Source organism: Ictalurus furcatus, chromosome 10, assembly GCF_023375685.1.
Source record: "Ictalurus furcatus strain D&B chromosome 10, Billie_1.0, whole genome shotgun sequence".
NCBI classification, from domain to species: Eukaryota; Metazoa; Chordata; class Actinopteri; order Siluriformes; family Ictaluridae; genus Ictalurus; species Ictalurus furcatus.
The window spans coordinates 12,620,019-12,647,642 of NC_071264.1; the positions used below are offsets into that span (position 1 = coordinate 12,620,019).

Consider the following 27,624-nt stretch of genomic DNA (forward strand, 5'->3'; position numbering starts at 1 on the left):
ACATGAGGTACTTTTCCATATGGCTACCTCTCTGTGTGTGCCAAAACCACCTCTGGTGTTTATTGCCAAAAAGCTCTATTTTGGTTTCATCTGACCATAGAACCCGATCTCATTTGAAGTTCCAGTAGTGTCTGGCAACCTGAAGATGCTTGTTTATTTTTGTTTGTATACACACACACACACACACACACACACAATTTAGCCTTTGTCAAAGTCACTCAGATCCTTACACTTGCCCATTTTTTGTGCTTCCAACACATCAAATTCGAGAACTGACTGTTCACTTACTGTTCACTTCTCTGTTTGCTTATTTCTTTCTTTATTAACTTTATTATTAGTATCGTTATTATTATGTGTTTCTTCATCCATATGACAACAGTGGGTTTCATACTGCCTTCATGAGCAGCTGAACTAACAAGAAAAATTTCTGACTGTAGGTTACATTTAGTATTTTTTACATTAGAAGGTATGTTAGTCAGTCTAGCTGGCCAATTAATTTTTTAGGCAATTCTTGAAAATGCTATAGATCGTAGTGGGTGTAGTGATTTAAATTTCAATAAATTAATAGATATTTAAGACCCTCCTTTATCATCCTCCCTCTCAGTCCGAACTCAACAGTAATACATCAGAAGTAAAACACCCCCAGAAAAAAATACCTAAATGAAACCTGCAAATAAATACTAGAAAACTGTATCAAATAGAAAACTGTGTAACTGCAAAATATTGTAAAGATTTAATTATTTACTCTGCTTGAAAATCACATAAGAAAATTACATCTAACATTTGTAATATCATGGGTGCACAGTGGCTTAGCGGTTAGCAGGTTTGCCTCACACCTCCAGGGTTGGGGGTTGGATTCCTGCCACGCCCCTGTGTGTGTGTAGTTTGCATGTTCTCTCTGTGCTGTGGGGGTTTCCTCTGGGTACTCCGGTTTCCTCCCCCCATCCAAAGACATGCATGGTAGGCTGATTGGCATGGCTAAAGTGTCCGTAGTGTATGAATGAGTGTGTGAATGGGTATGTGATTGTGCCCTGTGATGGATTGGCACCCCATCCAGGGTGTACCCCGCCTTGTGCCCCATGCTCCCTGGGATGGGCTCCAGGTTCCCCGCCACCCTGTAGGATAAGCGGTATAGAAAATGGATGGATGGATTTGTAATGTCACATATTTTTAGGTATAATTTTCCTTACTTCTCTTTCTGTTGAACGTAATTATGCGTTGTGAGTGTAGCCCAATGCTATTGCAAATGCTTGCATTCATAATCACGAACAAATACCCAGATGTTACACTGTGCTATGAAGTGCACATGACTGTGCAGTAAAACAAATAAATAAACAAAGAAAAAAAAATACAGTTTTAGGTACATAACCTGCGCTTAGTCGTCACTGCCTTATTTGTGGGAGAGTCAGATTTCCCTGAGAGGTGTGAACATTCAAATGGTGAACGGAGAATCAAAAATAACAGCTGTTTTCATCAAATAAATCACATTACACATTCCATATAAAAAATATTGTATAGGTACATTGCTTAATTATTAATAACAGTGATTGCTGGTTTTAACATTCAATCATGATTTCAACTTTACAGTACACAAAAACCAACCAACATCTATAACACCACTATAACCGTGTGAGTGTGTGTGTGTGAGTGTGTGTGTGAGTGTGTGTGTGTGTGTGTGTGTTCTAATTTTCAGTGCCATCAAACAGCTCCACAGTGCTGGAGCTCAGGGCTCGACTGTCTTTCAGCTTTCTTCCTGCTCTCCCACCCTGTGAACAGAAAGAGTTTCAGCAGGGTTCAATCTCAGAGAGCTACACCTATTTCTGCCCATTTTTATTTATTGCTAACAATAAATAATTTATTTTTTTTAATTATCCAAATTTATGAAAATAAATATGTGGTGTTTTATACAGATTTATTTAGATAGGTTGATGATACTCACAAATACGATAGGGCAATATATGGATATAATATTGATATCGTAATAAACGATTACGCAATACACTTTTCGGAAATATCGTTGGTACCGTGATGTTTAATAATTACACATTAAATGGTACTGAATGGATTCCACTGATTTGAATTTGTAGGCATTAAAGAAAAGTATCATCAGACTGAGTTTAGCTTTTTTTTTTTGTTTATTTTACTACTGTTTTGCAGACAGTTTGTTAGCTAAATTATATATTGTTATAAGCACTGTGTTTAATAGAAATGTCCTCAAGTATCGTTTTATGATATTTTTGTCATATCGTCCAGCCCTACACACAAGCCTTTTGCTGGATAACCAGGACTATGATTGGTGTAGAAACAGCAACATATAATATAAAATATATATAAAATATATATAAAATATAATGGGTCACAAGTAGACATGCACCGATGTATTGGCCAATAATCGGAAAATATTTAGAAATATCCGATGATCAGGGCTGATTATATCCTGTCAATCAAAAGAGGGTGGGAAAACACATGGATTTCGTGCTGTGTGTAAAGATGATTTTTCTTGTGTGGAATAATGACAAAACTGCAGTGTGTAATCTCTGTAACCTCTGTAATCTCTGCACTGATAAAAATTTTACACCGGACGCTGCAGCGGTGAAGTGGGAGTTTCGGCATCGAGTCTAATTTTTTTCCCCGCGCTGCTCGAGCTGAATTAAAGCACCAGTACATTTAAATGAACATGAGTTGACAAAAAAGTATATATTGACAGTAGAGTAGTATATTTCATATCCAGTTAATGTTAATATATAAAAAAGTTGATATTATATATTATCAGTTTGATGTTCAGTGATGAAGTAGAAATTCTTTTGTTTGTGGTGAGTGAATGTGAGACTAACAGGAGGCTTTTTTAGAATTCAGTCAATGTTAATATGAATTAATAACATTCAATAAATTAATAATCTTACTTTAATCTTCAGAATGTAGTTCATGTGTTAATGTTAATTTGAGTAATGTGTTTTCTGTTTATGAGACCAGTTACTGTGAAACTTGAAATGGAGAGAATAAAGTTTTTATTTGCATTTCTTTCAGAATTGTGCAATTAATTATTATTCATTTAAAAGAAGGCATAAAAGGCAGAACTATTGGTATCGGTCATCGTATTGGCCGATATCACTCTGAATAATCGGCTATCGGCTATCGGTATCGGCTAAGAAATTTTGTATCGGCGCATCTCTAGTCAAAAGGTCTTGTTTGAATGTTGTGGTCCTGATATTTATAGCAGGGATTAGAAACTTTACAGGGAGCAAAAACTAAATATTTAATTGACCGTAATTAAAAATGCGAACTCTAAATAGTTCCAGAGTGAAAAAATTATTTTAACAGTGCTTAACCAGATATCTAAACTTGAAAATGTTTTTCCATTAGGCTTAAATTCCTGTCCAGAAATCATCACTTCCTGTTTGCCTGGTAACAGGAACATATGACGTTAGTTAGCTGATATATGGAATGATGGAGCAGGAACATAAAAATATTGTTTCTGTTCAAAACGATGAAATGAAAACCAAATCATTTCTAATTCCTGATTTATAGCACAGAGAGCATTTTACTGCTAAAACTCTAAACTCTAAAGCTTCATGTTAAGCCACATATCGCTGTGACCAGACTCAGTTTCAGTAAATCTCTACAGCAATAATCATTTCCAAAATGATTAAGCAATATGTAAAACATTATCTTTCATAGCATGGGCTACATTACTGGCAAACTGTAATTATTAGATTAGATATCGATACTGGTTTATTCACCCTGAATCATCTCACCTGAAAAGCCTTATAATCATCTCCTGTCCTGTTCAGGTAATTCAGTGAGGCCGCTCTCTTCAAGCTGCATGAGATCAAGGATAAAGTGCAGTTATTATATCTGTGTGAGATGTTCCAACTATCAGAATATCTCCTGAAATTTCATTCAAGGAAAAATAGCAAAGAAAGGAGGTCAGAAATTCTGGAAAGAGATTCTGTGGTAATCTGTATACTAGGGCTGTCCAGTCTCTTTTAAAAATGGGGAATTGATACATAATTGAATTGATATATAATTTACCCATTTTTGATATCAAGCAACGTGGAAAGTACTTTATTTGAAAGTAGAATGCGGGCTCTTAAATAGTTTGAGATATGTAGATGAATGTAAATCTTACTTAGGGTTAGGGGAATCTTGCAGTATAGTTTCCTGCAGTTTCTTCACCAGCATCTCGCTGCTCCTGCGCAGCACCTCTCGCATTTTACCCAGAGAACCAGCCCTTTTCAAAGCCCCATCCTACACAAACACACAGACACACAGACACACACACACACACACACACACACACACACACACACACACACACACACACACAGTTGTTTTATTATCCTTGGGAAGACCTTTAACTAACATGATTATTTATGCAGCTAATTAATGCTATGTGTGCAACTAAACCTAACCTTAATCTCAGTAATTAAAAGGAAACCGTTTAGCACTTAAAGTTTTTCATGTTAAAGCTGCAGTTTTTGTTAAATAAATAAAAAAAAAATAACCAACCAACCAACCAACCAACAAATAAATAAATAAATAAATAGGCATGTCCCCATAGGGAAAATTCCTTTTTTTCCCCCTCACAAAACTGTCAGAATTTTCTATTCCTGGTGAGTCATTTGGTCCCCAACAATATATAAAAACATGAACACACACACACCTGTCCCAGCAAACACAGAATGTTCCCCTAACGTTAGCATATGGTTCCTGTTTGGTTATTTTTTGGGAAGCTAATAATAACGTTCTAGGAATGTTCTCTGTAGGTTCTTTTGTAACCAAAAGTTGCACAGTTTTTTTTAACAACCTAAAGAGAACCTATACAGAACGTTCTCTAATGGTTATTTTTAGGTTTTATTTTTGTAACCAAAAACTAATGTTCCCAGAACATTCTGGGAACCAAAAATTGTTAGCTGGGGAGGTACTGTTCTTACTTACATGCAAACACTGTATTGTCAGGTTGTCAATTTATTTAGCTAGAATTCATATGGACACAGCTTCCCATATGCAACATATCTCCCACAAACATACACACACACACACACACACACACACACACACACACACACACACAAAATAAAGAGACTAATGAACAGCTCGGGTCAATCAGTGCATGCTGGATTTCAGCAGTGCTTGCGGTAAACCCTGTTCCCACGGAAACCAAGATGTAGGTCACCACATGAGAGGAAGCCAATAATCAGAGAGCTCCAGATCAGACAGATCACTCCTTCACAATTGTAAGCCATTTACTGGCTTGTGTCAATGACATTAAGAAAGTCCACACAGTACAAACAGCATTCATAGATAAACAGTCACTACAGTTACTACAGTTAAGCACACGAAACACCCTCACATACAAACATCAATACTGATAATACAACAAGGAACACTCAGGTAATACCTTGTGGATTTCAGTAAAAATTATTAAAATGTCAAGTTGTGTTGTTTATTCCACACTGACAGAGCAGTTTGGGTATTTAGAGCCCTCTGCTGCCTGAAAAGTGAATTGCAATTGTAATGAAAACCCAAACCGACCCCACCCACTTCATTAAAACTGTATGCGCTTTTTTGTCATTTGCCTTTTATGGGGGGGGAAAAAAGCACATTTCCAAATTGTAAACAGAAATCTAGATTGAAGAAACAATTGTGATCCAAAACATAGCAATATTGCAAATCTCGATTTTTCTAAAGTATCTGTGAAATGAGCTCATTATGATACGTGTCTATACACACATTTAAGAATTATAATCTGCACTGTTCATTGTATTTGTTTTTTGTTTTTTTGCTCCTTTTTCTTACCATTACATTTAGTTATTATACGTTATTACAAGTTACATTTAAGTGGAAGGATGGCTATTTCTAAAGGTATTACCTATGGTGATGCCAATAATAAAGCAATAAATGATATACTTCTCTTAGCAAAACAAGCCAATTAAAAGAACGTACAGGCATATTTTAAAACACAAATGCTTCTTTGAAGTATAAACATCATGACTACAGCACTGGATTTCAACTGGGTTGATGTGTTTGGTGTAAAAAGTCCACCTCCAGCTGCCATTTTGAGCACAGACTTTTCCTCCTTTTACTTTTAAAGTAAGCTTCTTTTGTAAACAAATAGCAGCCTCCCCTAGTCTGCCTCACTCATTATCACAGTCGAAAGGCCAAGCACATTTAAAGCCTTTGCCGCCCCACACTGAGATACGCTCACTTTGCAAATGATGTCTCAAATCTCCTCTTAGTGTCTGGAACCCTGAAGAAAACGACTTGCCACTACACTCTTTCTTAAGCAAGCTCTTTCAGGCATATTGTTTTCCCCACAAATGATTTCTTTAAGAATCAGTGTGGAAAACTATATGTCTGTATAAGCTTAGACCCATTAAGACAAACATCCTTGAATTCAAAGTCTTATAACATAAGCGTATATCTTCATTGGCATCCATGCTTTGCAGATTTATTTATACATGATCATTTGGCCAAATGTAACACAACTGTATTATACACGGTCAAGTGCAAAAGTGTTGCTCCCCTATTTGACCTATTTTACAATTTATTTATCAGAAAAAGAAATTCATGAAGTCTGTATTTTATATACAGGTTTTTCCTTAATGAATAATTTTAATGTATTTAAAGTAATATAATCCTTGTACTAGCATGTTAAATATTGTACATTTAACATTATCTTTTTAAATATATAAGTTATAATATAACAGATATTGCTATACAGTGAACAATGTGAACCTGGGTTATCTGCTATGGTGCCTTTGTACATAGTATCTTTTATAGTAAAGTAAGTTTTGCATACTATTACACCTGGGCCACGTAGCTTTTCTCTCAAACAATGGTGTTTCCCTTTCGCATACATTCCCCTATGAAACTATTGGAACGGCAAGGCCAATTAAATTGTTTGTGCCGTACACCAAAGACATTTGGCTTTGAAATCAAAAGATGAATATGAGATGAGAGTTTAGGATGTCAGCTTTTATGACATCCTAGTTTAGGATGTCAGCTTTAGGATGTCAGCTCCTGGTATTTACACTTTTTCTCCCTGATAAAGTCCTTTGTTGAATTGGCAGTGTGTTTTGGATCATTGTCTTGCTGCATGATTTTTTTTTTTCTTCACAGTTCTTGTTTCTGTCATCAGCTGTTGTTGTTTTCCTTGGCCAACCCATTCAGTCTGTGTTGCTCAGTACACCAGTAGACATTCCAAATAGTTGTCTTGGCTATGCCCAATGTTTGTGCAATGCCTCTGATAGATATTACCTCTTTTCTCAGCTTCAAAATGGCTTGCTTTTCTCCCATAGACAGCTCTCTGGTTTTCATGTTGGCTTATCCTTTTTAAATCCTTATCCTTTTCACAGGTGAAACTGAAGTCCAAAACCCAGAGTAGATGTTCAGAGCTATTTATTGTTTAAACAATCAATCTAAAAGGACACACCTGGGTAACAAGAACCTGTCAATCACATGTGCCAATATATTTGCATGCCCACAGATTGGGTAGTCTGGTACAAAATGTGCTATGTTCTATGTCATTTAACACATCTACATATAAATACCAGGAAATAAAAGCTGAAATTCTAAACTTTCTTCTTATGTTCATCTTTTGATCTGAAACCCAAATATCTTCAGTCTACAGAAAAAGAAAAAGAATTGGCCTTGTCATTCCAATAGTTTCAGAGGGTACCATATCAGGTTCATAAAGTCATTTAGAGTCAGCCAATAAACACAGGAATGTGAGCAGAACAACAAACTGCCTCAAGTCCCTACAATCTGACCCATGTGTTTCATCTGAGCTGTAACTGTCTCATAAAATCTAGCCTTTGATATTTAACACAGCTGTGATCATTAAATTCTAGCTGTGAGGCTGTAATTTAACCCAACACAAAAGAGTAACAAATACAAATAAAGCAAAAACTAGAGAGAGAAATAAATAAAAGGGGAATAACAGAATAAATGAGAAGTTCATAAAGAGAAACGCAATGTGATCTGATTTGTTGTGGAAGCAAAAAGGAGGAAGATGACAAATTATAGCCTAATTCCAAAAGAGAGAAAGAGAGAGAGAAAACAGGGGAGAGAAGGAAAGACTGGAGAGTGAAGACAGAGAACACAAAAAAACCACTAAAACCCAGTCCCAACACAACAAAAAGCTCAGTGAAACCAGAGCATTCCATACATGAAATAAAAGGAAACAGACAGAAATGATTTACCAACAGGCCTTTAAGCCACAGAGATGATTGATTGCTTAATTAATGGCTACTGAGTACTCTATATAGTTCTCTGTTGAGTCAAACTGGCCAATTTTGGTAAGACTAGAGGGCAACAATGGTCTAAACTCATGTCTCTCTACATATTTGTGAACCCATATTCTGCTATGAGGTAAATTACTGTGTTAAGCATTGCATTTGATTGTTCATGTACTTATTCATTCATTCATTCATTTATTCATCTGCAGTAACTGCTCCATCAGGTGGATCTGGAGTGTTCATAGGACCACTGCTCATGAAGTAGAAATACACCCGGAATGGGAAAACAGTTCATTGCATGACAACCTACACACACTAACTCAGTGACACTATCTGTATCTGTATTTGTTTCATGCTTCAAATATTCGCATCTGTGTCTGTATTTGGATTTAAACTGAGGTGGGCATGGCCTAAACCAGAAGCACTGTAAAGTTTCTAATTGGTCTCTGCTAGAGATATGCACAGATATTTTTTTAAATTTTCATTTGTACCTGCCCACAATATATTCTAATAAATTTAGTTGGTTCTATTTACCAAAATGTATACAAACTAGCAGCCTAATTTAAACCATCATGGTCCTGACCAGGCAGTTACTAAGGATGACTACATGCAAAATACACTCCAAGTTTATAACCAAGTTGGTGAGGGTTGAGGGTCTTGCTCTTTGGCAGTCAGGGGATTTAAACTTGCAGATTTCAAGATCAGGACGGTACCCACTTATTTCAGGTGGAATAAGTATCTTTAAAGTTCTTCATATTAGCAGTTTCTTCATACCCACAGCTTCACAAATGAGTCCTTTTCATCTTCGTTTTGTTTCTTATAAGGGCAGATAGTTCCAAGCACTGCATTCACCAAAACCAAATGGGACGATGTAAAATTAACTAGCAACCACATGGCTAATTACGTCTCTGTATAATGATGCAGTGCTGAATAAGTATGGGGTGGATCACACTGGTGGTGAAGTTTGGCTTGAGAAGAGGGCAGCACTACTCCTAATGGCCCAGATAGGACTCTCCCAGTCATACACACATCCTTTTCTTAAAGAAACAGTTAAGTAAAAAAATATATATTTAAACAATTTATCACTCCAATCTCCAATGTTGTTGTTATTATTATTATTATTATTATTATTATTATTAATGTAGTTGTTTAGCTAAGATATTTAGTGTCTGACATGATTCTTAATATTGCAGTGGAGCTATGAAGCAAGTGACTACACTCAGAAAAAAGGTCTTTCTAAGACCCTGATGGGTTCTTTAGTTTGACCCTGGGAAAAACTGAAAGGTCTGTGTAGAACCCTACAACATAGAGTTTTCCCCTTTAGAAAGCTAGAATGTATGGAATAGAAGTCCGCTTTTGTTTGTTTGTTACCCAAAATGCCTTAGCTCTTCAATAACGTTACACAGATTTACTGCTGTGGTTTAGGATATATGGTGACTTACTCTAAGCTATAAAATGATCACCTTGTAGCTGAAAACTGCACATTATGGAGCAGCCATCTTAGACACATCAAATTACTTCATCAAAATTTGCTCTCGTTCTGCCCCTTAGTCAGCTGGGACAGTATTTTAAAGCTGATAAACAGATTTTTTTTTATATAATTTTCATTTGTCACCAAATTGCTCCTTTAAGGCAGACAAGATGAAGAGTAAATGGTTTTATAATTACACTGAAGCACTTTGCAACCTTCTTTATCTATTAAGTATGTGCCATTCTTTCTTCCTGACACACATAAATACACACCATTAAGACAGCAGTGAAGCAGACAAAAACAGATAACAAACTAAGTGAGCACTAAATTTGATCCTTATCTTTAATAGGCAAGTAGTATGGGGGTCAGGCAGTATGAATAGTCTAGCAGGCCAGTCTTTCAAAAAAAAAAGAAGGAAAGAAACAAAGAAATATAATACCACCAGCGTTCACAGTAAATATACACACAATGACATGCAGTAGCAAAGTCCTTCCTGTGGCAGTATTCAGACTGGGACTAATTACTTTCTAGCCCAGACTATAGTTTCTTTCCACATTTTTGTGCACTATTGGATGTATATAATCATTAAGAGGATTTATACATTTTAGAAATATCTGCTTTAACAGCAAGGCTGATTTTGTTTTGTATGAGAACTCAGGATCAGGACTGTGTGCGTCTGTGTATGCTGCTGACTGCATAACGTTGTACTGAATATTTATGATGTACCGTATACATGTTTAACACTCACCCCACTCCATTCCACAATGCCACCAGCTCCAGGTTCATACTTAACGCTGTATTGAGAAGCGCTTCTCCTCCGGCCCACATCCTTCAGAGGCTCTACTGTGGCTCCCTGAAGCAGACACACATGCATAATAAACAGAGCTGTATTCAGAAATTAAATAATTTACCGTTGACATAATATGAAGTAAAACCTAAAAATATGAAGTGTCATGTTACACCTCTAACTAATTTGAACTGAGGTTTGTGGTGTGTATTTGTAATGCTCCTGTTATTAGGAACAAATGTCTGTAATAAGAAGTAACAAGTCATGTGACTCGGATATTCGTTAGTAGATTTTTCAGAGGTTGATTGTAAAGATGGAATCGATGTGACACTGACCGGTTTGTGTGTTCTCATGGCGTACTCTTCCATAATTTCTGCCGCTTCATTTTTGCCTTCATATCGATACAGAGCTCCAAGACTCCGAATGGCGCTGTTTATTATAGGGCTATGAACAAAATCACACACAACACACTTGGTCTAAGCCCAAATCCCAGCCAAGGCGGTGAACAGTTTGATTATTTTATAATCTGAGTCTCTATGACTCAGATAGTTTTCACTGTAAAATAATTTTTCTATGTAACACAATACTTCAAGGGTCGAGATTTAACACCTCTAAACTCCCCGCTTGTGTCAATCGTCTAACTATATTCTTTAGTTTTTTAAAAAAAATATATGGTTACTGAATAGTAGTTACTAGTAAAGATACTTTAAGTAACTGAATAACTAAGGGTTGAATAAAAATGTAATGAAATGATATGTAAACTAAACTGGCACAAACACACAGGTTCTGGAACGTGAAGCTGTATTTGGATGAGAGAGTTAATGCTGAAGGGAGTTGGCAGTATAATTAGACCTTGTTTTGCTCACCTGGTCACCTGGCAGCCTCTAAATTCAGCATTATGAATACCCTGAGGGTGAGAGAGTAGAGAAATAAAAACACTTCATGTGTGAGTCTGTGCTGATTGGCTCTGTGTGAAATATAGCCTACGTGATGATGTATAACGGTGAACTGTGGCTTCTCTAGACTATGACACATTTTAGGATTGACTTACTCTGCCCTCCTCAGCATAAATCCAGATGGGCTTGTTTTCAGCTAGAAGGAAAGAGACAGGGATACGGGTTCAAAGCTATGACATAAATATAGTGCGGCCATAATGGCGAATTACCCTGACTATACCACAACTCTAAAGTGTCATTCAGAGACAAATAACCGAATATAAAAACTGATTTGAGTATCCACTGTTTAATTATATTGTATATCTGTAACTCTGAATGTTAGACATGTTGAAAAGTGAAAGGTCTAAAAATAAATACATTTGAATTAAATTAAAGGAAAAAAAATCAATAGGAGAAACTCAATCACATACCGATTTATTGATTTACTCAATCACATACTGATTTATTGAAACCGTGATCAAAGAAATCAACAGAATAAATTTAAATCATGCCAATAAATAAAGATCATACACACAAATTTTTATTTATATATATATATATCTATATATTTTTAAAAAATTTTGATCAGTAAGATTGTTTGTGGGGTGACAAAGAGGAAAAGCTGAAGCAATAGTAACATCAATGCATATAAGTATAAATAAAGGTACAAGCTACAAAGACAGAAGTAAAAAAATAAAATAAAGAAGTAAAAATACACACTATACATTCACATATATATTCACATATAGTAACAATGTCATAACAAATTCATTTTTAACTCTTTTAAAAAGATTTTTTGATTGTATGAGCCAAAATGTGCTCAGTAAAAGTCACTATTCTTCACCGTTACAGAGTCTAATGCTGTAGATGACCAGAATGATATTTACACAATTTGTCCTTCACCCCAAAAATTTAGTCAAGGCATGTCTGGTGTCTTAATTTTTCTACTTTAGGTTTCTTAAACTAAACCCAAACAGATTCTCTGAATGACAGTACAGTCATCTATAAAAATGGACAAAGCCCAATGCAGAGCTAAATAAAAAGCAGCCTCGTCATCATTTTGTTGTTTGTTATATTGTTCCAATTTGATTTATTTGAATATTTTTTATACAGAATTATTCTTCTGTTTTAAGTGTCACTGAACCAAATAATGACTTTTAAGGTAACTGTGTGATGATTTTGACGTGCAGTTTGTACAATTCTAAAGTGATCGAAATAGCATTGTGCTATTGCTATATTAGCATTGACGAAGATTGCCAGGATCCCAGTTTTTACAGAAATTGGCCTACATTTGGAACAAAGTTGCAGATGGAAACTGCAGATTTTTTTCAGGAGCTAGTTACTAAATAGTTCACAGCCACCAAAATCGTATTTTAAAGCATATAACCGAAGTTAATTCTAATCGATTTCAGAAAGCACAGACTATGGCAATAAAGGTAACGCGTAAGAGCAGACAGTGTGTTTACAAGGTAGAGAAGCATTTCTATTGTAGTGGGAATTATGCAGATATTACAGTGATGCAGGTCAGAATGCTTTTTGCATAGGTAGATTAGTTTTCTAGTGCGAAATGAGACTTTACATAGTTACGTTAAGTGCTTTGTTAATGAATGAATGAATGAACAAACTTAAACTATTGCCAATGATTGTATAATGCCAACATTTTTGGCATAGTGTCAGGTTTTTTGAGATGTATTTGGGCTGGATATTTTCCTGAGACCTGGCAACCTTGACATACTGTCTTCAGTACTAAGAAACACCTTAGTAGTGCTGGCTGATTGACTATGCACTGGGTGAGAAGAAATTGTGTAAATTTTATTTTAGGTCTTAAAACTTTTAAAATTGATAGCATCAAACTGTACTATATAATCTCCTTTCAATGTGGTAAACATGGCAAACATTGCTGTGTTTAAATGAGAGTACCATTAAACTTCCTCTGCTGCTGGGATTTTAAGCCAAATTTCTAACCAGTCCAAACACAGTATATGTAAATACTGAAACAGAATAGGATGGTGTGATGTATTACCATTCTGAAGTTGATTATTTTCCTATAACAGCACATCCTAAAATGTTTAATTATTTTTATACACGGCAATTTTCTGATGTAAACTATTGTTTATATATTAATGAATGGCACATTGCATGTTTTATCCATTTATAGTTTATATGTTGTGGAATGTCCACGAAACAAATTCTTTCCAGTTGTCGCTTACATTATAACAGCTAGAAACATTAAAAATTGGAAAGTTAGAGTTTTACTGTTACAAAGCAACATCCTTCAAAAAATTGTAAATAAATGTCTTCTCACAGAAAACTTCACATCAAAGAACACACACATTTTTTTTAAATCACTGGGTTAAATCGCCGTGTAACTTACTAGAACAAGTACATTAATATAAACCGGTCGTGTAAATTACAACTGCACGACATTCTGAGTTGTGCTGTTATTGGAAATTAATCAAGATTGAAAATGTAATTTCTGACCAATCAGAATCAAGAATAAATAAATAGCATAGTACAATTTATACACTGTAAAACCGGATAGTTCAATTAACTCAAGAAATCTGAGGAAACTAATTGCCTCAAAATTTTTAAGTTGATAAATCAATTTTTTAAGCTAAATACACTTAAATATAACAAAAAATTAACTCAAACTTGTTATATTTAAGTGTATTTGGCTTAAAGGAACAGATTTTTTTAGTTAAATGAACTTATTCGGTTTTATAGTGTAGTAAAGCCTATTCCAACACACCCTTCTGGTGTACCCAAACATCTGTTTACAAGTGAATTACTGTATAACATTTTACCTCTGACGGACATTATGGTTCAAACTTTTTATATGGAGTTAAAATAGTATAGCTTCATTTTAGTTTATTTTAGACAGTCTTAACTTGAAAACTGAGAATAAACTCGAGAACTCGGACAAATGCAGTTTCTTCAAGTTAGCCACGTAACACAAGAATGCAATTTTTAGTAACACTTGGTCTTCAGAACATGAAGGTGGTCACTCGATAATCAGCTCGAGCTTCTCTCAGCCAGGTCTTGGGCTGTTTTTTAAACATGTAAATAACATTGCAGAGAGAAAGAGATAAAGTGTGAGAAGCCAAATAGTACCACAAGTAACAATCTAATCCAAGAGAGTTCATATCTTAATATGAGCAGATACTGTCATTTCAAGGGAGAAACCATTAATTACATGAGACAATAAAATGTAGAACAAGAATGCTATAGCATTTTTTAATTATAGTTGCAAAAACTAGACTAGAAGTGATTAGATTAAAAAAGGTTTAAGGCTACTTAATATGTTGAGTTTTTCAATGATGTATACATGGAATATCTTGCATATACATTAAGTCACATATAGGCTCTGTTTAGTAAAAAGATGATTAAGCAGCTCCTGAGCTGATCTTTGTGAAGCTGTACTGTGACTTGTAGAATTGTTTTATCTCATTGCCAATGTTGATTATTGGGTTAAAACTGTAATTCTATTGTTTCTCATGGTGGCTCCTCCTGATGTGGGCAACATTTGGGAATCTCTGCTCTAAGAGCAGAATACTCACCATCTACTGTCCCAAATTCCTTCTTGTGAGCTTGTGTAAGAATCTCTTTGTACAGGATCTCAGCCTCCTTGTATTTACCCTGTTTCAGATAGCATGAGGCCTAGAAGAAATGCAAAAAGATATTGTCTGTTGTCAACAGCAATACGGACATGTGTGTGTGTGTAATGGATATAGCATATAGCAATAATTACAATCCAGACATTTAAATAGATATTTGGATGTAACCCTACCCTCTATAAATGACCAAGTTCTACCATTTGCATATGTCCTCACAACATGTGTTCCACCTTTTATGCAAATCCATACAATTAATCATGAATTACAGCTGTTGGAGTAAATTAAGCTCCTACATGGAAGGATTGCTTGGCATGTGGCGGCCATATTATTTATAAATTTGAACATTCTCTTGATAATTATTGAGATTCAATCTCTATTGAGTATTTTGACACCGATGTTGTGAAGACATGGCAAAAAAATTCTAGGACTAGTTCACAATAGCTGGTCTAAAATGTTCTGCCAATGCTAAATGCTAATTTCAGGGAAAGACATGTCACTGTATGACTTATGGTTCACAAGGTGTGGGTGAAAAAGAAGAGAAGAAGAATCAGAAGAAGAATGTGAAAAACTACGGGGTTCCAAAAGTGTTGGTGCTTGGACCCCTAAAAATAACATTGCTCTTCAGAATGCTATGCTGTGCAAATGCAACTGAAAAAGGGGACTCCAGTTATCATCCAAGTCTAGTGTGGATATTCACCAGATTGTTCTTTGTTTTGGCAACATTGGGATCCTCCTGACCCAGATTCTTCTCATATATTTCGAGGGCTCTGCAGTAGTAATACTCCACCTCATCATACTTGCACTGGTTCTGACAAACCAGTGCCAGGTTATTCAACTGCTTGGCCACATCTGGGTGATCTCTGCCCAGGACCTGGACACCAACAGAGAGACATTTTACCAAGAAGAATGGTCAAAAATATCAGGGTCCAGATGTGTAAAGCTGTTAGAGATATCCTATAAGGTGTAATTGCAGCAATAGGAGGTTCTATCAAGTATTGACACAGGGGGTGAATACCTGCAAGCAACACCTGTTTGCTTTTTACGGTAAAAAAAAGAAAGAAAGAAAAAAAGAAGAGGTAAATACTTATGCAAGGCACTGTACATAGGTATGTGCAATGGGACATGCTCTTATAGGAAAATCATAAAAGATTAAGTGGTATATACACAGCAATTTGGCAAATCTAATTATATTTTAATCATTAAGGAAAAACACACTGTATATTATGTGTAATGTTGTGGAATTTTTGCAAACTAAATTAGTTCCTGTTATCATTTTCACAAGTTTTAGAAGCGATAAACAGTTGTTTCCTCACCAGTCACTTTTTGTTCCCTCTCTTGAAATTAATAAGACAAAAAAAGCGGAATCATAAAAATGTCAGAGACTGAATTTTTAAAAGCAATAATGTAGAGTACCTTCTCTCTCAGCTCCAGAGCTCTTTTACAAAGCGGCTCAGCCTCTATGTACTTCCCCATCTTCCCATGCAGCACTGCAAGGTTATTCAGCGTAGCAGCCACCTGCAGGTGACACAACACACAAAACTTAAAATAATGTTCCACCACTGTGTGGAAAATAGTGAGAGCTCACTGTCAGGTTGACTAATGCGACTAATGAAGCCTGACCAAGGTATGGTGTTGTCATCAGTGAAACTATTCAAGTTCCCTTTCTCTTTTTATACTGTCTAGTTCTCTGAGTGTGTATGTGTGCTGGAACTCACCGAGGGATGCTCCTCACCCAGAGTCCTCTCTCTGATAGTCACAGCATCATACAGGAGACGGGACGCTTCTTTAAAATTACTCTGCTCCCTGTAATACAAAGAGGACAGAAGCAACTCAAATTAGCTTAACTGTGTCAGTTAAGCTATATTGTATAAGGTAATAATCTGTAAAGGGACCAATGCAGCCTCATTTTATCATTTGAAACTATGTCCTTGCTTAACATTTGACATTTTTACTAAAAGGTAACAATACTGAAAATGATTGCGTGCTGAACGCACATTTTTGAATGTGAACATTGTTATTCAAGTGATTTTAGAACTGCAACATGAGCCTTTATTGTTAATGACAATTTTGCACTGATGAATTTATTTATTAACCCTCCTATTATGCTGGAAAAAAGGTACACCCATTATGTTATGGGTCAAAATGACTTCCACAGTTTAAATACACACAAAAACAGCAAAGAACAGCTTAAAACAGTAAACCTTTATTACAGCTTGTCTGAGACAAGCTATAATAAGAAATATTTGCATATAAGTTCATGACCCTAAATGAAAAAAGTAAAAAAAAATTCAAAGAGAAAGAGAGATTAACCAGTATTTCAGACATCTCAAATGTGGAAATGGCTCAAATTGACCCAGAAGATAATAGGAGGGTTAATAGGTATTTGTTCCTGTAATCACCTTTATGTAACTACAGACTACAGAGATGTATGAGTGGAATGATACCATATCCATCCATCCATCCATCTTCTATACCGCTTATCCTTTCTTCAGGGTATACCATATCATATTTATATAATGTTAAAAATATAATATTTATGCATATTAATAATCCTCTGTAAAACAAACAGCTCCAGATGTAAGAAGGACATATCTCAAAGTATATAACAGATATTATGGTCAGGACATTTTTAACCTAAAAATAATAAGGAGAAATAAAAGTGTTTAAAAAAAATCCCTAGCTTGTAAAAATTAAGTGGAAAAACTAAAATGGTGAAATGAAACTACAAGGTGATGTAACGTTTTACCCACCTCTTTGCATACACACACACACACACACACACACACACACACGTTTGTCTTATTATCCTTGTGAGATCCATCCATTGACTTATTAATCCAGCTAATTAATTCTATGCCTACACCTCAATCTAACCCTAACTTTAACCACAGTAATCAAAAAGAAACCTTTTGGATGTTTTTTAAAGCAATAAAAGCTGCAGTTTAAAAAAGCAGGTTTCCTTGCAAGGACCCAACAAGGTCAAAAACTGTAAGATATTCCTATACTTGTGGGAACATTTGGTGCCCAATACACTACAACTGATTTGCCATAAAATGTAAACAGAAGTCTGGGTTAATAGGACATTCATTGTTAATGAACACACAAGAACCTGAGAGTTCATAATACGTGCTCATGATACATTTGCATAGTAACTGTCTACATGACTGTTTAAATGAGGACTGGCCTGTATACAAGAGCGAGGATGTTGAGCATGGTAGCTACGTCGGGGTGATCATGGCCCAGAGTCCTCTCCAGGTCCTCTAGAGCCTGTTTACAGAGTGGCACTGCCACTTCATAGCGGCCTTGGTTGGCGTACTGTATCACCAGGTTATGGAGGGTTTTGAGGCGGGCAGGGACCTCATAGCCCCCCTGCTGGGCCGCTGCCACTGCCGCACTGCTCACTCGCCCTGATGGTGTACACAGAATAAATTCATAATTCCAATGAGACACACTTCCTGCTTCAGAAATGAAGCTGAGAATCGCATTTTTATTCACTTCAAAGACATCAAAAATGTTCATTTATAGCGAAAGGCAAGATGATAGAAAATTCTTACTTCCTGGTTGATTCGCTTCTTCATCATTGGGGAACAACTCATCCATAACGTCTTTTGATGTCTCCTCTTTTTCCATGTCCTGCAAAAATCCCATTTATAACAACCTCATTATGACTCTGATTATATCACCACTACTATCTCTGCTGTTCCTTTCTATTAATGATATCCAAAAACTCTATTAAAAAACTTTTTTGTGGAATTTAAAATAACAATGCAATTAAGTTAATTTAATATTGCCATCAAATGCCATTCCATGTTTGTATTTTTTTTTTTTAATGTATATAGGTCAAAACATGAATTTCAGTATGATATTGTGGTTATATCAAACTCTCTAACAGATCCAAGCTCAAGCCAATATCCAGAAAGAAGAAATGTCTAGGGTCTAAATTTTGAAAGCCAATGTTAACTGTGTGCATAACAACATCAAGAATTTATGAACACTTTTACCTTGTAAAGGTTTGCTATAAAAAGTTGGGAAAACGGTGTTTAAGTCATACAAGGATTTGGTTCTCTATAAAACACACAGGCTTATTTATTACTTATAAATACTTATAAAATCCTAGGACAAAATATCTCCAACCAGCACGCTATCCTCCATCCTGGTTTTTCACTTGACCTTCTGAGCTCTGGCCTGACTGCCTTGTGGCATATATTTACATGTAATATATGCAGTGATTGAGAAAAAAACAGAAACACTTAGACTGAACACACCTAACTGATTCACTGAGAGAGGAAGTGAAAAACAAAGCAGGAGTGAAAAAGTAATAGGAGAGGAAATGTGTTTTTTATAATAGGTATAATTGTTTCAAGACAACTATTATATTTAGCAGATGCTCAGCTGATACAAGAAGGTTATGTGAAGGTGCACTGTACACTTGATGCTAACATAACAACAACAAAACAACAACAAAAATCATTTCAACTGTACTAGCAGAAATTAGTATTACTGCAGTGACAAAAGCTTTAAGATTTGCTGCGTAATGACTTATCCCACACAACCCAAAGTATAATAGATTCGCCCCCATTTTTAACAGTTGCCAAGGTGTTCTTTTCATCAACTACTGCTCCTTGTTATCTCCAAACATACCTTTGGAGATGGTGGCCAAAGAATACATCATAAGTCCACAGCACTTGTTTACAAAATGCCTCTGACTTTTCAAGATATAGATTTGCATATTTTAGATGTTCATTTTTGTGATGAGCTCGCACGTAAGGTTTTTGTGTGGTTAGTGCTTAAACTTCCAAAGCTTCAGTTAAAAAATGAACATAGGATGTAGACTATAGTACGATGTAGCAAAAAGTAAAAACATGAAAACATGCAGTTTTATCAAAAATCATACCAAAAAAAAAACCCAGACTTTGTTTATCCAACTATCCTCTTATACTTTCTGACTTTAAAGCATATAGTATTATTGATTAATAGAACCTGCCTGCTTAAAAGTTTTAAACACACTATGTCTTACAGTATATTGCACTATGGTTGCTGCCGTATTTAAAACATCATATTTTCCACTTGCTCTTGAACACAGCATTATGTCAGGGCTGTAGTAAATAGTGAACTACAACCTTCAATTACAGTAATGCTTATTGTCTTGAAAATACTTTAATATGAAATGAATAGATCGTGTGTTCATTTTCCTGTTGGCCTTTCTGTCTAAACACAGTAAAAAAAAAAAAGGTAGAGCACTGTGTAGGAGAGAGTGTGTATGTTCTACCTCCAGCAAGACTTCCGGGTCGTACTTCTTGAGCTGGTTCATGAACTCCAGGTGCTTCTTCTCCTCCTCTAACTGGACTAAGCTCTGCTCATACTTCTGCAGTTTCTGCTGCACATTGCTCAGTTCCTCCCACAGCCACTTGTTCTCCTGATCAAGCCGACGCACCTGAGCTCGCAGCTTCTGTTTCTCTGCTTCCACTGCACTCAGGTGGACAGCCAGAGCCGTCATCACCTGCAGGGGTAACACACGGCAACCATTCAGAGGTGTTTCTGCACAACACAGAGACGTCTGTTAATGTATCCCTCAATACATAAAACATCATTTCATCTCATCTCCACTAAGAGTAAAAATCCAGCAAACTTTTCTTGCTATTTCATTGAACTTTTTTACACCCTTGTCCTGTTTTTTTTATGTCTTTGTTTTTATCTGGATCCAAACCTGCTTTAATTGCTTCACTTCTTTCCTCACCTGTGCCTCCTCCAGGCCTAGCTCGATCATCTCCACAGACTTGTGCAGCAGCGAGGATTTCTCATGCACCAGGCCAGCCTCCTCGTCTTTGTTCAAGCACTTGATGGTCTCCATCAGACTGTGCAGCATAACGTTGTGGTCGCTCTTCAGTGCCTCTAGGCCCTGGATCACCATCTTGGTTTTGGAGATGATCTGCTCCTGCGTCAGTCTCTCGAGCTTCTCTTCACAGCAGAACACCATGGTGGACATGCTCTCACTGGGATAGTTTAAAGAAAATTGAGTGACATGTTCACAAATATTTCTTTAGAAGTTTAACATGATATGGCCAACAATACTACATTGTGATTATATTGTGATTGTGAAATGTCTTGCAATGTACTTATATTGTTGTATTAATGCAGTCTGAAATTTGTAGATGCATTTCTAGATAATATTTCTAAAACTGTATGTCAAAAAATTATCTTGGATAACTGAGAAATCTGAGAAAAATAACAAACAACAAACTTAGCAAACAAGGAAATTCAACTAAAATGACCTAATTCTCAGGAAAAAAAAAATTAGCTGTTTGTTTTAAACTTTGAACTAAGAGCTTACAGGAAAGTAAGTAGTTACAAAGTCCAAGTTAACATTTAATAAATAATGTTTAGCCCATAGACACTCTTACACTGGGGACACTGGCTGTGTATACCCACCTCTTTTTTGAAAGTATAGTCCGTTTTATATAGAAGTTTTCAGCTGAACCTGGCTCAACCACTGTAGATTAACATTAAAAATTATTTATAGCTGTGAAATCCATTATAAAATCATTTAGATAAAACTAATCATGCTTCAGCTGTCATTATAAAGACAATTTCATAAGCCTACGTGACTGCACTTTTTAATTGGCTTTCTGTTTCAAATCTAAAGACTTCCAAATCGTCCCATGAATTGTGAACAGTCTATAAAGCTGGTGTGGATTTGGAAGTGAATAGCATGGTGGTGCGCTCAGTTACTGTGAAGTTTCAGACCTTTCAGACATTGTTAGACCTCTGGGTTCTCCTAATGTCTGAAAACATGCAGATTGGTGAATTGGATATGTTAAATGCTTAGGATGGTACTGTGTGAAGTACCATGAAATAGTTTTGGACCTCAAGTCCACATGGACATTCTCACTGTGGTTGATGGGACTACAGTTGCTGCGATGGCCTTGAGACTGCAAATACCACATGCAGTTTTACGCTCAGGTGTCCTTTGGTGAACAGTGGATTAGTTCAACAAAGACTTCATGTAAAAACCATAATGAACTTTCTTTTACTTTCACGCTATCCGTTGTTACCCAGATGAGGATAGGTTCCCTTCTGAGTCTGGTTCCTCTCAAGGTTTCTTTCTCATATCATCTTAGGGAGTTTTTCCTCACCACCGTCTCCAACGGCTTGCCCAATAGGGATTAATTCACACACTTAAAATCTGTATGCTGTGTTTATATGTTTCTGTAAAGCTGCTTTGAGACAATGTCCATTGTAAAAAGCGCTATACAAATAAAATTTAATTGAATTGAAATTTGGCATCCCATCCGGTGTGAATTCTCCCCTCCTCGTGCCCAATGTCCCAGGATAAGCTCTGGATCCACTATGACCCTGACCAGGATAGAACAGTTACTGAAGATGAATGAATGACTGAAATGGAAGCGTATCTTGAGACGAGTTTAAAGTAGAGCCAAACAGTAGTTCAACATTAACCAAAAACTGTCATAATCTATGTACTTAAATTATTAACCAATCAAAGAGTAATCTATCCAAACAGTGAACAATGATGGAACCATCTTAAGCTGGCCATTCTTTAACGCTCACTCCCATGATGCAATAAACTTTGGGTTGTAATGATAACAAGTAAAAAAAGACACAGCCAGCATAACCTTTTCCTGTCTTCTTCAATGACCATGGTGTGTGTGTACACACTCACACATCCATTTTCCCTGTAAAACTCACCTGCAGTACTTTGGAAAAGCGAAAATGTGTAAATATTTGTATTAGCATAAAAAGATTCAACAACGGAGACATAAACTGAACAAGTTTCACAGGCATCTGAGGAACAGAAATGGAATAATGAGTCCCTGAACAAAGGGGGGGGGGGGATTTTAAATCCGTATTAAAATTGCAATCCTGATTCGTTTCTAAATTTGATTCAAGAACAGCATAGAGTCTGCAGCATTTGTACCCATGCAACCCCTGCATAAAACAGAGCGCCACTATTCCTCCTTTGTTGTAACCAAACACACACACACACACACACACACACACACCTGAAGCACAGCGACTATACAGGAAAAAAACAAGAGAATCAACATTGGAAACTGAATTTTTAAATGACTTAAACGCCCTCTTGTAGTGAGAAAGAACAAATTTGCCCTAATCAAATTTATGTATTGAATATTAATTTAACAATTACTAAACAAACAAAGACTAATGTATGAAATAAACAAATGGGCTGAGCAAGTCATGGTGGCACATGGCAACTCTTTCAAAACTCACCAGTGATGCATTACCAGGCCAGTGGTATGAATGTGCACATAATAGTCCCAGCTTGCAGAAATGTGTAAATTTATACAGAGTCTATAGGAAGTTGTGTTGCAAATTACATATACTGTTGGGTCCATAAGTATTTGGACAGCAACACAATTTGGTTTCCCATTTTTGCCTCTGTACACCACCACAATAGATTTGAAATGAAGCAATCACCATGTGACTGAAGTGTAGACTTTCGGCTTTACTTCAAGGGATTTTTTTTTTTTTTTTTTTACATAGTCCATCCATTTTCACAGGCTCAAAAGTAATTGAGGGAGGGTGGGGGGAGGGGCTTACGGGTAATCATTTATTGTTTTATGTAATCATTGTCATACAATTGCTGTTGTGTAAAATAAACATATTGCACAACAACAAAATTGTTAGCAAAAAGAGGTAATTGAAATGACCAATGATTACATCTCTTATACAAGAGTTTTATTTATGAGACAAAATGTTTTATGAAATAAAGGTAGAAACAAATATGTTAATATCTTCTTGAAAAGCTGTCCGCCATTTTGATTATTAATTAAAATGAGCTGAATCTAGAAACAGAAGCTTTTTCTTAGTAATTAACTAAATTGATCCTGTGACACATATCACAATGAAAAAAACTGAAAACTGAGTGTAACTTATCCAGAGAATAGCTGAGTTTTCACCTTTGTAATTTAAACCAGAGGAAATGCTTGGAAATTACACCTATGTTCATGAGTAATGTGAAATGTTGACATTTTATTATTAGAAAGATATGTACAAGCAGTAATGCCAGACTGTTACATGTATCTGTGTCCTTTTCTTTTTATTGGTTACGTTAATTGTCAGCTGTTTTAATTTGCAATATACATATCCTCTTAGTTTCTGCATTTGTGACATTGCATTGGTACTGAGGTCAGAATTTGGGTTTTGTGACAAGTACCAAGTACCAAGCCATCAAGAACACTGAGTACCTTCTACAAGTGAGAAATAGCAAAAATCTGGACAGTCTGGGAACCCAAGCACTGGTCTGGGAAACGCTTTTGCTCTAAAACACCCAAACACTCATAAGGGGTCATGGTAGCTCAGTGATCCAAGGACATCCAGGGAGCCATTGTTGTGTCTTTTGAAACACCATCTCGATTATCTCGAAGTTTGAATTGCAAAAACATATTGCATACAAGCATTATATGTAAGGATCTGTAGTTCATGGTCAGGCTAACCTTGTTCTTTCTAATTAAAACCATCCCACACACTGAGCTATGACAAGGACGATCCTGAATGAACTTACTGTACATTACATAATTGAGATTAGATGTCTATCACAAATGTAAAAGAATATATGCATTCAGATAATTTTACCATTTAAATACGCTTCATTTGTAATTCAAACAGGAATAAAACATGACAATTGGTTACTAGCACAAAGTTCATTCCTTTCCAAAAACATGGAATCCTTAAGCTTTTTATCACAACAAACGGTAATCAGACATCATCATTTTTATTTATATTGTTGTGGAATGTCAGTGACACAAGTTGGATCCTCTTATCACTTATATTACTGCAGGTATAAGTAGTCGTTCCCTCCCCAGCCTCTCATACGCAATCTCTTGAAGCTAATGAGACAAAAAATGCAGCTTATCATGTTAATGAGAAACTACAAAGATCTCCATCCTAAAGACTTTCTCATTTTGGACATTTTATAGGAACAGTTTTACCTCTGACCGTTTGCTTGTATCTTTCTCATTTGTAAGTCGCTTTGGATAAAAGCGTCTGCTAAGTGAATAAATGTAATGTAATGTAATGTAATGTAATGTAGAAACCGCTAACACTGAAGACTTCCAAAAATGCTAAATAAACAGCTCCTCACAGAAATTTTCACCTTGTCAACAATTACACACACTTGTATCTGTTTATGTGGAACATCCAGCAGTGTAATTTGTTTAGAGCATACTCAAATGAGTGTGTTAATATAAACCTGTGATTTGTCTTGAATCTGCTATAGAGTCTGTTATATAAAATTAATCAACACAACAGAATTGAGGAATCGACAATGCTGTAGTGTAAATGTGTGGAATAAGCAGGAATTTAAAAGAAAGCATATTTTATAAAAGCAGTTGCAGTTATATCATATGCTGTAGTACACACATACAACAAGTATCATGTGAAAGTCAGCCTTTGTCTTTACCTCAGATGATACCTTGGTCATAATAATCCCATATCTGCCTATTGGCTTTTCCTTACTAACTGCAGGTCATAGTCCACCGTGTTATTACCTTCCAGAAAGCCCAATCCTGCTTCGTCATCACATAAGCACAGACATGTCAAGCTCCACGAAAAAACACTCGGAAAATTACCCATGCAATACACAGCAAATTATTCTCTCTGCCACACACATAAATAAATAGTGGTGTAAGTGGTGTAAGATATAAAATACTTATTTGTGTGTGTGTGTGTGTGTGTGTGTGTGTGTGTGTGTGTGTGTATGTGCGCGACTTTTATTAAATGCTCTGATTCATTGATTCAAATTATTCTGATTCTGATTCAAAACCACCAGAAACTATCATCTGAAACGTCTTAAATTGTTCAGGAATCCCACAACACTAAAAAAACCCCCCAAAACCTGCTTAGTAAATTGGATCAATGGCTCATTGGCATATTTCAGTCTTGTGATATACATATCAGTATCTCAACGCTCACACTTGTAACAATGGCTAATAAAAGATACACACTGTATCTGTACTGTAGCCCAGATTTCATGTTTCCACTATGAAGTGAGAGCTTCATTAAAAGGTTTTACTTCAAACTATTACATAATACTGGAAGGTATTTACTATGTACTACATTTAAAAACTAACACATAGAACATACTTGTAAGTGGGTTCATACAAGAAAGGCTTGCCAAATTTAGACCCATTTTCTGCTTAAGGGCAATTAATAACATTAAAAATGTGTGTAATATAAACGACAGTGCAGGATTGTGCTCAGTGCTTTAATTAGTGCTTTAGCTTAACCAGCACTGTTTGCTGCACTCAGACAGAGACTAAAGCAACACCACACACACCATCATTTGTAGCCATGTTGACTCATGTTGGTCACTTTAACTAACGCTGTTTCAGTATAGTGATGAGGTCTAAATCCCGACAGAAATATTTCATATATCTGTTACATAAGCCCTTCTCCTTCCATTCTGCAGTGCATGATGGTTTTTTACATGTTATTATAAAAAGTGTCCATTTTTCGCTTAGTTTAGTCAGTCATATTGGCCTTCTCAGTGTGAACACACTAGAGATTACTCACAATACGTCTAAATTAGCAAACATGTCGATGAGATCTGAGATGGAGCGTGGGTAAATGTGAACCTGAAGAAAACATTCCTTATGGTTTCCATCTGGTTTTCTACCAGAAAATGTACAAAATAGGTTATGTACACTTTTCTGAATAAAAATCTGAATTTGAATTAATCAAAGAAAAGAATGAAACAAAAGTGAAGCTATTTTCATTTAGTGTTAGAAAGATTTTTGAGTAGATTTAGATTTTGAATACGGTTCTTAGAGACTGAGCACAAAATAACATACCGGTTTTAACACGTCACAGATCAGCAGCTCAGGTCCAATAACAGTGTGTGTGTGTGTGTGTGTGTGTGTGTGTGATGAACCAGTTAACGACAGTCCTCCCGTGTACCGACATCCAGAAAATCCACCATCACAGACAGAGCAGAAGCTCCAGCAGGCACAGTAGTCTGATATCTGACCCACTGTAGTGAGTAACAGGAGGAGGGAATTGTGTTTACACAGAGGAAACGCCCTGCTGTTCACTTCCACAATAAAGTTCAGCGCAGTCAGAGCTCAAAACCGGAACAATTCTAATCTCAGGGCCGCGTTTAAGTCATATCCTCAAAACGAAAACTATCTCAAGTTGCCAGATACCTTACATTTCTGCTTAATTAACGCTTTCCTGCACAGTGTTTGTGTATATACCTCTTATAATGTTTTAGCTTATTTTTTTCTTTCCCTTTTCTATCACGGTATTTCTACACCTGGATAATCCATCTACTCTTTTAATGATATTTAGAAAATGTCCAAATGCACATGACATGCAATTTTGACCAATTAAAAAAAAAATCTGGAAATATAAAAAATAATAATGTAATAATTTATAAATTAAATATTTATTTATGTACAGAAAGCTATTTTATCATAAGCTTCAACTGTACTTGCTGAGTCCTATATCCATAAATGTAAAGTATAAAAATATATTTGTTTTGAGGATATGGTTAATCTATAGATTAGTATTATACACTATACAGTTGTTGTTGTTTTTTTTT

General features: G+C 35.9%; 1 protein-coding gene across 1 annotated transcript; it reads right to left on the minus strand.

Moving 5' to 3' along the window:
- Positions 1-381: 381 nt before the first annotated feature.
- On the minus strand, positions 382-27,303 carry LOC128613862 (kinesin light chain 1-like). Its single transcript, XM_053634996.1, has 16 exons — positions 26,876-27,303; positions 20,785-21,040; positions 20,317-20,547; positions 18,602-18,680; positions 18,232-18,454; positions 16,763-16,850; positions 16,461-16,562; positions 15,745-15,918; positions 14,991-15,090; positions 11,550-11,590; positions 11,365-11,405; positions 10,834-10,942; positions 10,460-10,564; positions 4,130-4,248; positions 3,756-3,819; positions 382-1,766 (listed from the first exon to the last, which is right to left on the minus strand). Exons 2-16 carry the CDS (start codon positions 21,031-21,033, stop codon positions 1,683-1,685), a joined length of 1,809 nt encoding a protein of 602 aa, XP_053490971.1. The 5' UTR covers positions 21,034-21,040; positions 26,876-27,303; the 3' UTR covers positions 382-1,682.
- Positions 27,304-27,624: the final 321 nt, after the last annotated feature.